At 36.5% G+C, this 12,004-nt stretch overlaps 1 protein-coding gene across 3 annotated transcripts; it reads left to right on the forward strand.

Moving 5' to 3' along the window:
• The first annotated feature begins 1,188 nt into the window (after positions 1 to 1,188).
• On the forward strand, positions 1,189 to 3,049 carry dpm3 (dolichyl-phosphate mannosyltransferase polypeptide 3). Of its 3 annotated transcripts, XM_015373676.1 has the most exons (3): positions 1,189 to 1,234; positions 1,429 to 1,779; positions 1,859 to 3,049. In XM_015373676.1, exon 2 carries the CDS (start codon positions 1,454 to 1,456, stop codon positions 1,730 to 1,732), a length of 279 nt encoding a protein of 92 aa, XP_015229162.1. In that variant the 5' UTR covers positions 1,189 to 1,234; positions 1,429 to 1,453; the 3' UTR covers positions 1,733 to 1,779; positions 1,859 to 3,049. The 3 variants fall into 3 exon arrangements, with proteins under 3 accessions (XP_015229162.1, XP_015229160.1, XP_015229161.1); XM_015373674.1 differs by having other exon boundaries at positions 1,429 to 3,047; XM_015373675.1 differs by having other exon boundaries at positions 1,193 to 1,234; positions 1,365 to 3,047.
• The last annotated feature ends 8,955 nt before the right edge of the window (positions 3,050 to 12,004 follow it).

Raw genomic sequence — 12,004 nt, forward strand, 5'->3', positions numbered from 1 at the left:
CTGATGTCGGGTGCCTAACTAAAGGCAGGGTCAAAACAAGCTGTCATCTCTCTCACAGCTGACTGGGTATGGCTGTTGTTATTACACCAATGGTAACATTTCACACAGCAGTAAGATATCTCTGACATCTACTCTCAAAGGTCTTGCTGATGGCCATCATACAAAAAAAAAATAGTTTTAAAGATAATTCCACATTTAAAATATCAAGACATAAAACATGTCTGATAAAAGTCATAAATGTCCAATACAACAACAAAAAACCCATAAACAGCAAAATATTTAAATTTAGACCAATTAGAAGGTTCAAATAGAAAGAAGTTATACATATGCATATTAAATGCTGTTCTGTTTTTTTCTATTAGGCTTTATATTGTTTTGTAATCGAGCTGCTGTTAATTTTTTTTTTACTTGAACATTTCTCATTTTTACTTAAATAACCTTTTCTTTACCATCATTATTAATAATCACATGTTTCCTTTTTCTTTCTAAAATGTTTTAAAATCTCTTCTAATGTAAAGCTTAAATCTTGCAATTTTTTTTCATATTATTAAGTTTTGCCAAACTTCCCCTCTGTCAGACAGCAAAGACGTTTTTATTATATTTATATTATATTTATTATATTATATATATTTTTTAACAATATCGTTATCATCTGTTATATCTTATTATGCTATGAAGATTTTTATGCAAGAACATGAATTTAATGTATTTCTTTTTATTACTATGTTTCAATATCAAAAATTTATGGAAGAGGATTAGGGTCACTGAAAAAAACCAAAAAGTTAACTGATTTTTAAATTTTATTTCAGAATAGTATGAGAAAAAAGTCAGAATTCTGGCATTTTTCTCAGAATTCTGACTTTAATCTCAGAATTCTGACTTTTTAAAAAATCAGAATTCTGACTTCTTTTCTCTGAATTCTGACTTTTTCCTCAGAATAGAAGAATGTGGAAGAGATATGGAAGACATGTGGGACCACTCAGCTTCTTAAAATTCTGAGATTGAAGTCGGAATTCTGACTTTTTTCCCATATTAAAGTGAAATAATATTTAAAAAACAGTTAACTTTTTGATTTTTTTCAGTGGACCTAATCCTCTTCCGTAAAAATTACATTTTATTGAGTTGAAAATCTAATTTGTGGTCGAGAGCAAAGCATTGCACAACATTTCCCATAAGGCGTTAGGAAGGTTGACGTCATCATCCTGCGCAGAGCTGAGGTGGCGTTTGTAAGGAGGTAAACATTGAAGTTTTGTTTAAACTTAGAAGAATTAATGAGCTATTGAATCTTTCAGCTCTTCTTTTGTTGCAAGTACTTCTTTATTGAGCGTGTTTTAACTGTCCTACCTCCTGGTTGTTTTCTATAGCGTATTTTATCTTCAATCGGAGCCGTTGCTACGTTACGGTGCTAACATTTGGTCTCTCTGTCAGGCTCGTCGTTACTCAGACTTCCATCATGACTAAACTCCTTCAGTGGCTGCTTGGAGTCTCGCTTCTGGGTATCATATGGGCTGTGATCGCTTTCGACCTGCTGGAGCTGAGCGTCCCCGGGACCTACAGGGAGGTGGCCTGGTCCATGCCCCTCTACCTGCTGGTTTCATTCGGTTGCTACTCCCTGGCCACCGTGGGCTACCGGGTGGCCACCTTCAACGACTGCGATGAGGCGGCCAGAGAACTTCAAGAGCAGATCAAAGAAGCAAAAGAGGACCTGAGGAAAAAGGGGTTAAAGATATAAAACACATATTGAAACTGTGGAGACTGAAAAAGGGGGAAGAAAACGAGATATGTAGCTGTTAGATCATCTGGGAGCATCTTTAATGGAAATAGGAATGTGGACATGAATCACTGGAGAACATCAAACAGTCCTGGTCACGTCATGTTTTTCTTGGCAGAAAGTTAGTTTAAAGTTACTGGATTAAACTCACTTCCAATATTGTTTTTCCAATAGTTCTTCTATTTTGTTTTAAATATTTATTTTATTAGGATAAATTATCCCCCTGAGACCAAGCAACCTTAACAGATTTATTTGGAATTTTTTCCATTTGCATTTTTGCGCTTGCAGTGATTTGGGCCAATACTGATTCAGTATTACTTGTTGTTTTTTTTTCTCCTGTTTCACTTTTCAAAAACTTCAAAAAATAATACTAACAAGTTTTTTTTAGGTCTGTAAAATACAAAAGGAAAATAGTGTGTTATGAATTTTCTTTTCCATGTTTTAAATAATATTCTGCTCTGATTTGTTTTTGTTTCTGTGATTTTGGTTATGCAATTTTGTGGATTTTTTTTATTAGCACTATAAAAGATCAATATCTGTAAGATAATTTCTTCCTCAAGACTCAATTTTAGTTTCTGTCATTTTTTCTTTAAGGTTAAGGACCTGGATGGTTCTGTTTATTCGGTGAAGCATGTTGCTGATAAGCCCTTTTTTTTATTTCTCAACACAATTGTTCAAGCAAATTCAGCTGGGCATTAAGATAATTCGAAACAGCATCATGCTCTTAGTTTTAATCCATTTAATCAATAGGAAGCCATACAGTGCTGCATAATGTGATTGTGCATTTCTTCAAAAATATGGTTGGATTGTTTTACCCATCTACCTGTACCACCAGAAGCTTGCAGCATTTTACTGAAATCACAATAAGGTACTGAAAATGTTACAAAGGAACACTTGGTGCACCGACAGATATTTATTGGATGCTTCCAGTTGTTGTCTGCCGAGCTACAGTTAGATTTGAAGTGAAATTTAGGTTTTCTGTATTCCTTAAGAGCTTAGTGCTTGTCAGAGCAAATGGGCTTGGATTTTACCTGTAAAGAACTGTGCATTCCTCTGTTCAGTTTCTAAAATGTGCCCTTTAGCCATTTACTGTGAATTAATTAAACGAGAGCCTATTTTCTCAGCTGGTGTCTTTCTGTGGGTTGCAGGATCTGATGGTTTGTGCAATGTTTACTGGGTCTTTCCAAATTACGAACTGCCACTGGGCATAACCATATTTTATTATGCTATAATGAAAAATCATATTGCCACACAATTTGACAGACAAAATTTGCATGGTTCTCGTCAAAAGATCAAAATATTTAAGATGAAGTATGTGTTTTGTATTCTGTTATCCTAACAAAATTCTCCATAAAGCAATCTCTTGCTGCAATCAAAGCTGGAAGTCTTATATCTAAACCATAGCCCTCGCTGTATCATTGTTTTCCTGCTTGAAGGTGCACCTCAAAGTGCGCAGAGTACCTCAAATTTATGCAGCAGGAAAAGCACTGCTTGCAACTAACTCAAAGTAGAGAGAATCTGTTCTAGAAATTACTCAGGAGAAGAATAAGCAAAATAGTTCCTTAAGTAGTGAATAACCAATGGGTCATGACATCTGAATTAATGTTTAAAATAATGTAATTAGTCACTAACATGCAAAGGCTTGTGTTTTAAATTATAATACACAACATGATTCCATCATGGCATATTTTGGACAGTGGAAGCACTTTTTCCAAATCGACATAAAGAAGTTAAACAAATCTCCTGTAGGGTATGAATATATGACAGGAAGGGATAAAAAAACTTCCAGCTACAATATCTACTGTTTACAGTGTATTTATTGGATCTCTGAATTGCTAAAATTACTCATTGGTTCTAATAAAAATAGCAACACCCCGAAAACCAGAATTACTTCACTTGGGTAGAAAGTACGGTGAAGGTACAATTTCTGACAGTTTTTCATTTATTTTTTTTACGCTGAAAAAAATAATGCAACCCCTTTTGGCATTTACTTACTCATATTTTGTTACTTTAACACATTTTTTTTATGTCCTACCCTGCTAACATGAAATAATTGTGTTAAAGTAACTAAATATGATTAAGTAAATGCCAAAAACGGTTGTATTATTTTTTTCAGTGAATAAATGTAATTAGTTATTCCCCATGCCTGGTAAAAATCTGCTCCATTTTTAAGTCTTTTGCAGTGAACCAAAGTTCTTCCATCCAGGTTTCCATCAGTTTTTACCTGCTTTCCTGTCCTCTCTGAAGCAAAACACCACCTGAGCAGTATTGCAACCTTGTACCCATGTGTAATGGTATGCACTCTAAACGTTAGGTGCAGGACAGGTAAAGCCAGTTATTTATTTTTCTATATTACATTTTTAAACAAGTCATAGCATTTTGCATGGAGACTAAAATATACTATTAAGGCACCTCCCTCCTTATGTTTTCTAAATATCTTGTTGAAAACTGCTTTTTACGGCTTTCTTTTAGTAACAGCTTTTTATGCAGCTTTAACATAAATAGGCAGCTATTATAACTTGACCCGTGGGTCATCTTTGCTGCTTTGCTCGAACCCCACTGCCTTCCATTCCACAACTATTTGCTACTTGTGTAGATTTATCCCATAAATATCTCAATAGTATGCATTAAGGGTTTTGGTTGCAATGTGATTGAATGAGGAAGAATTCAAAGAACATCAAAACGTTTACAGTGAGGTTAATAGAAATGTAGTTTTCTTTTCCTTATAGAGTTCTGAATTCAAGCAAAACTCATCAAGCAATCGATTTTGGGAGTTACACTTCTTTTGTCTGATCCCTAACAAGCTGCCTTAGCTCATTTTTACTGAGTTCCTGCTGCATACAAACAAAGCTTTGCCCAACCAAAGGCATCATTATGGAGCTTCAAAAGATCCAATAACTTCTGAACAAATGCAAAAGAGTTGGCAGCTTTGCCTGCTGTGCTGTTTGGCTGCAACCCCATCATGCCTCGTAACGTTCTCTCATCCCCCCCATGAATCGTGCAAGCTGTTGCTTAAGCAAACTGGATGAAAGGCAACCAGTTACTTATTGGAAAAAAACAAACTTCAGATCTGGGAATTTCACTAAGAGCTTCCCTTGTTAGCCAGATTCATTCTCACTTGTAGCCACATATAAAGCTGTTTGGTCACTTTTTTTATCCTCACTGTCTCTTTTTAATGTGGTTTATTTGCACAAAACAAAATAATTTATGATTCTGGACAAAATGTTTTGAAGATAATTAAAAAATAATAGTTCAAAAGTGAAATTTGTTGCCCTTTCATTTAATTCCAATATTAGAAACATAAAATAGCTTTAATGAACCACATTTGTTCATCTTCTTACTTCAGCTGAAAGTAGATCCACTTGGATACTTAAATGAACTCAGATTTCACTTTGTTTGAACCAAACAGATTTGTTTCTGTGAATCATTTCAAGATTAGCAAAGAATGAGTAATTTCGCTCACCAGTGAAATTTTAACAAGAGGAAAGACGTTAGCTCTTTTTCTTTAAAAAGCATCTTGAACCTTTCTATAAATGCTGCCATCCTGATTCCTGTTTAGCTGCATATTTCGGCATGAAAAAAATAAAATCCCTATGTTGGTGTCAATGTGAGGAGACTTTTTCAAGGATTTTTGAAAACATCATACCCAGTTGTTTCCCAGCAAACTTAACAGAGCTGGAGGTAATCTATAGAGAAGAAAAATTGGAGAAAACACCAGAAAACAAGGTGCGCCAAGCTTGTAGAGACATACCCAGGAATACCTTTTGGCTGAAATCACAATGTGGTGAATAGAGTCATTCGTTTTGCATGTAATAAATTAGCAAAACTTACAGGCTAATCCTTTTCCCTTTGTTATTAAGGATTTATTTGTTAAACATTTTTGGAAAAGAAATCGACTTCATGCAAAGCTGTTGGTGACCCGATGACCCAATTTCGCTTTCTTCTTCCATTCAATCTCGATTGGATAATTTTGATGACCTGATCTCTGAGCCACTTGGTCATCTTTGTGACCAATCTTTATTATCCACATGTCCACAGCAGACATTCTCCTCAGGAACTTAATAAATGTAATTTATCCCTTTAATTTATGCCAAATGGTAAAATACCATTACAATTTGAATTGGTCAAAGGAAATTCATCATAATGTTTAAATAAAGTGTTTGTCTCTCTGACTTAATAATAAATCACGGAAATGATAAATAGATAACAGCTTTGTTCAGTCCTTAAAAATGTTGCCGGTAATGTCCTTATACGATACAGCTGAACTCTACACATTTTATTTTCTTTAGGTGATGTGACAGATTGTTATTCTTGAGCTAGATTTGATTCGCAGATCATAAAGCCTGCAGAAAGAGACAAACAAAGACTTGCTGTCCCCCTCTTCTTTAACCTAAAGGAGATTTTGCCAATGAGAACAGCAGCACTTTGGTTCATGCCCGCCGCATGGCCCCTCGGGGACCTTAAAAAGCTCTCTTTGAGACATTCAGTGACAGTGCCGGGAGAAAATTCATCTTAACATGACTAAAAAATGATAGGTTATCGTTTCCGTCCTCCGAAAAGACTCCCTTTTCCCCACCCACACGTTTCACAGCAAAACCTCAAACCCATCGCGAGACGGACAGGAAGGCAGAACGAGTCGGTAATCAGAGCCTTTGGACAAGGAGATCGAGATTTTGATTTATTTCCTACAGAATCGGTGACCTTGACAAGATATTTCAGACTGGTATGAGGTGAAGTGCAAAGCATGAAAAAAGAAGGTGAAGTGACTAAGGCAGACAGGAAACTAAACCATGAGCTGGTGACAAAGATGACCTTGGCTGTGGGGACAGTCTGTGACAGAACCTTTTTCGGGAAGGGGAGACCACACCCCAACCTTGGCAGTGGGCCAAAGTTAGCCCAAAGGTTCAAGCTTATTCTGCAAAAGCGGTATGCTCAATTTCCCAGCAGCCTCATCTGACCCTGCCATCACCCAAAGCTTTAACATACACCAGAAAAAAAAAAAAAAAGAATGAAAGGCACTAATCTGAACTAGCAGAATATCATCAGAGCATAATAACAATGCAAAGAAAAAAGTCACCTCTGGGTCAGGGTTTTCTAGAACAGCTGCTTTAATACTTATAGAATGCTGGTTTTCTGATCAGGCCAGCTTGGTGGCTTATAAATGCTCCAAATAGCTACAAAGGCATTAGGTGACCTGTCAGAGGTCCTCTGAGGCAGACTGTTCTGGCTTCTGTGAGATCAACCATACGCTGGCAGGCGAACAGGGACCGCTCGTCATTTGTCCTGCTGATAGGAGATTTGACATAGCTCAGAGAGGCAGAGATGGACCAGCTGGTTTTGGAAAACGTAACTTCCATGGCTGCATCCCAGGTTTCAGTATCACTCACAGCACTGGCTCTCTAAAAACCATAATCATAACCCACAGAAATGAAAAAAAAAGGAATGTGGTTTGTAATGTATGCTTGTTTTCTAGTTGAAAATACAAAAAGATACGTTTTTTTTGTATTGGCCAGCCTTATGCATCTAAAGAACAACATTTTTGCAAAATGCCACAAGCTTCAGCATCTCCCTGTGTGATGCTACCATAAACAGTGTTTGATTCTTTAGTGGTCATTAGGTTGTCTGTGAAACTTATCATGAGAGATTTGTTAAAATCTCTCAATGCTTTGCAAAGGTGTGAGGAAAAAATATCAACCTCTGTCATTGCACAAAATATATCAGAAAATGATGTTAGAAATGAGAAAAATGTAAAACTATATACAAATATATTGGCTCATGTGCCAAAACCTGTGATAATCTCATCTTTTATGTGCAGCTAATGCAAGACTTCTTGACATCATCTGTGTTCTTATTTGGAAAATTTTTGGCCGCCTCTTTTTAAGCTTCCTCTTCGATACTGCCATAATCAGTTCATCATAATCTATGTCTTTCCATTTCAACTGAAATAAATTGGAAATATTTCAGAAGTGTGTGTGAGAGCTTGTAACATTTCAGTAGTGTTTTTTTACAGCAAATTCAAAATGTTGTCCCTTACAGCTCCTCATAATGTTCTGCCATACAGAGGGCTTTTTCAGTATAATGTGCGGAGTTAGTTTTCTGCCACAAATGGAGTTTTGGATTTGGGTTAAGTAAGTCAAACTGAACTGAGCAAAACACCTGGCCCTACATGTTGGTCATGTTCTCTGGCTTCTTTTATTCCAACATTAGCTTACCCTTGTCACTCTTCAATTAAAGCCTGATTTGTGGAGAATGATTTTATCAGAGATATGCACCTCTGAAGCTCCTCCAAAGTTACTTCTGTGCATGTCTCTGATTAATGCTCTCCCTGACCAACCTGTCTGTTTTAGATGGTTTATAGGTTGCTTTGGCTTTCTATGTTTGCAACTTTTGCACATCTTTCTCTCAGACCTTATTGCAAAAGTTAGGGCTAAAACAGTAATCAGTGCTCAATACAAATATAACCCATGAGGCCCAGACTGGCCATTGGGAGAGGCAGACAGTACAAGGTGGCCTTCCTGGCTGCTGGTCCATTCAGTGTTTGCAAATAAGGTGGATCTAATGGATTTCTAATGGTCATGCTTGTTGTTTAAAATTAACAATCAATGCTATTTGTGCATTTCAATCAGATCTACCTTGTTGAATCCACCAGGCTGAGCAGGAGCAATTAATTCAATGCATGGATGTGGCTAAACCTTCCCCAGTTTAACAAAAACAAAAGAGGAGTTTATTTCCTTCAGTTGCTACATTTAGAAACCTGTGAACAGGCCTGGCATCTGGGTGTAGTAATGGGCTCAGACCTGTTACAAAGTCTTTCTACTACCTTAAAGATATTTCCTGAATTAAAGAACTAATGTCTCCACGCGATCTAGAGAAACTCATCCATGCTTTTATCTTAAGTCGCATTGATTACTGCAACAGTATCTTCACAGGTCTGCCACAAAAAAATCAATCAGACAGCTGCAGTTAATCCAAAATGCTGCTGCTCGTGTTATCGCTAACACTATAAAAATGGAGCACATCCCCCCCGGTTTTAAGTCCTTATGCTGGGTATCTGTAGCTCATAGAATAGACTTTAAAATACTTTTTTACTTTACTTGTTTATAAAATCTCTGAATAGTTTAGCACCACTATATTTAGAACTCAGGTCTTCTAGTTCCAGTCTACTTTGTTTCCCCAGAACCAGAACCAGACATGAAAAAGCACTTTTGGGCTTTAATGCACCTTTAATCTCCCAGAAAACTGCAAAACAGCCAAAACACTAATTAAATCAAGGCTGACCACCCACCTGTTTAAAGCTGCTTTTGATTTGTAGTTGCAACAAAATATCTTCCTATGATAATAATTTGTATCAGTTTTTTTTTATGATTTTGTCTGATGAATCTGATGTATTGATGTGTACTGGATTTATATTTTTTATTATTTTACTGTGAATTCGTTTTATATATATATATATATATATATATATATATATATATAAATACATATAGTTTTTTTTATAATGTAAAGCTCTTTAAATTGCCACTTAAATCTGTTTTACAAATACAATTTTACATACTTACTTTAGTTACATCACTGGTTGAGTGTTCGCCCCATAATGTATACCTTGGAGTTTGTGAGACCATTAAAAGGAAAGGAGGAGTGAGGGAATAGATAAAAGGAATAAGATCAGGCATCTCAGTGCTGTAAAATAATGTTGAGGAGCAGGTAAGTTATCAACACTAGGAAGAAAAAGCATAGTTCGGCCAGCCAGACTGAATAACATGGAGCATAATTCAGTCTGGTAAACTGACGTTGACCCCGACCAAATCTGGCCACACCAATCACAGTGCAGGAGGGTGTGGTGATGAGACAGGTATACTTACTGCATGTATGCATCTTATCAGTCTGGCTGGCCAGGCTAGAAAAAGCAAGCAAATAGCCTATCCATCATAACTAGCTTGATGAGGAGGGTGAGATCCATTTTGAGGAAAATGATTGGACCAAAACTGACTTAATAAAACCAATGTTGGAGGTTTTTATGAGGGATAATGTACATTTTACAATGCATTTAAGAAAAGATGGTCAGGGGAAAATAACTTTTTTTTTTTCACAGACTCCTCACATCTTTTTAAGTGGCTGACTAAATAAATTTTTGCCCAACTGTTTGTTGTATGATGTAAATTTGGCTCAATTTGTATTTATTGTGCATAAAATAAAGACAGACCAAAGGGTCAATCCCTAGACCATAATGAGGGATCAGCACTGTCCTTAGTGGTGGAGAAGGAGGGAGAAGAGGGTGTGAGGCGGAGCCTGGGGTTTAATTTGAGTCCAGCTGTCTCATAGCTTAAGGGATGAGGCTGTGGTTGAACCTTTCTGCTTTGCTCTGCAGTAGTTTCTCCCCTGACTTCAGAGATGTCAAGTTGGGGGTGGAGGTTTGACGGGACGCAAATGCAGACAGAAAAGCTTGAGGTGGTTACTTGAAGATTTAATAACAAAAAGGGTAACAGAAGCAAAAATCCAAAAACATAAATCCACAAAAATACAGAAGACCAGGTATACTTACAGTACAACAAGGGGGCAAAGAAATGACGACAAACCAGCAAAGAGTGACTGAACATAAGGAGAATATATGGGAGAGAGAAACAAAGACCAGGTTAATTAGCAGATTGGGAGCAGGTGTGAACAGAAGCAAGAAAGGAGCTAGGGAAAAGGAGACTGACACAAGAGGGCAAACAATAAATATCTAAGAACTCAAATGGGAACACAAAAATGGGAATAAGACCAATGAAAACTCAGATATAAAACTTGAACAGAACCAAAACCATGACAAGAGACAGGAACCGTAAATGGTTCTGGGTGGAGATCTTGGCAGAATGTTTTTGTGGAATCTTGAATTGGAGGAACAGGTGTCCTGATAAGTTTTCAGAAAAATAGAAAAGGATAGAAATTTAACTTTATTGATCTCGCAATGGAGAAATGAACTCTATGCCTTTATCACATCCCTTTAGAGGAGCAGTGGGCTGCCACTGTGCAGCAGCCAGGGAGCAATGTGGAGTCTTGCTCAGAGACCCATACACTGCAAAAAACATCTAGAAATAAGTAAAAAATGTCTTAAATTAAGTGTATTTACCCTTAATTTGAGCAGGCAAATAAGATGATCTGCCAATGGAATTAGTATTTTTACTACTAAAATAAGATAATTAGATAATATACACTTGAAATAAGACAAAGGAATTGTTTTTTCTTATTTTAAGTGTAAATTGTCTTGTTCCATTGGCAAAGTGTCTCACTTACCTCCTGAATTCAAGAAAAAATGCACTTACCGGTAATTTGAGCAAAAATTACTTATTTAGATTTCCATTTTTTGCAGTGTAGATCCGGCTGTTGGGATCAAACTGGGTACTTGCAACCTTCTCAGAGCACAAGCCCACTGCTTTAACCACTAGGCCAACACTCCCTGGGTGATACTTTTAGAATAATTTGTACATTATAATGATTATTCTTTAAATATAGAATATTCAGAATGGTAAGTCTGATTGGTAAAGTGGTTTGTGTTAATCAGATTGTGGTGGCCTGAGTGTTTCTTTTCTCTTTGAAAAACATTTAATTACTCTTTGTACTGCTTTGTCTCGGTTTATCACATAAAACCACAATTAAGTACATTAGAAACTGGGGCTGTGACTGAATTTAACAGGAGATATATTTTTCTTTTTAAGATTCCTTCAGTGTAATGCTTAAACATTTCACTGCTACCGGTATATATAAATGTATGCACACTTACACTTTGCTTCCAATCAGTAATGCTTAGAGCAGCTAGATACTCCTACTGTTAATAATAAGTGCTTAAAATGTACATTTTTACATACTTTGGCTTTACTATTCTCTTTGGGAAAACAAAGTTTAAAGTAAAGTGTTAGGCTTGGGTATGGCTAAAGAAGCCAAACCAACAGTTTTTTTCACGCAAACAAAAGGACCAAAAAAAGCACGGGTCCTGAATGTCTACAGCTGACAACTAGTGGTGAAAAAACTGCAGGGAAATCACCTTGTGGGCATCTGGCTTTGTGAAGGAGATGTATCAGCAGGCTGACACATCATTGTCCAACCAGATATAGAAAACAAAAGAGAGAAAAAAAAAAAAAACAGAGGCTATACCACAACAAATCACAAGCCACTGGAAACCAATAAATTATCAAATGTTTACCTATTGGAAAAGAAAGTGCACCCGATTATAGTGGTGGGGTACTTTTTATATAC

The sequence above is a fragment of the Cyprinodon variegatus genome, unplaced genomic scaffold (genome assembly GCF_000732505.1).
Source record: "Cyprinodon variegatus isolate N-32 unplaced genomic scaffold, C_variegatus-1.0 Scaffold91, whole genome shotgun sequence".
NCBI classification, from domain to species: domain Eukaryota; kingdom Metazoa; phylum Chordata; class Actinopteri; order Cyprinodontiformes; family Cyprinodontidae; genus Cyprinodon; species Cyprinodon variegatus.

Bases quoted from the DNA above. Each gene is read 5' to 3' on its own strand.
- dpm3 (XM_015373676.1), top strand. From the start codon at position 1,454: ATGACTAAACTCCTTCAGTGGCTGCTTGGAGTCTCGCTTCTGGGTATC.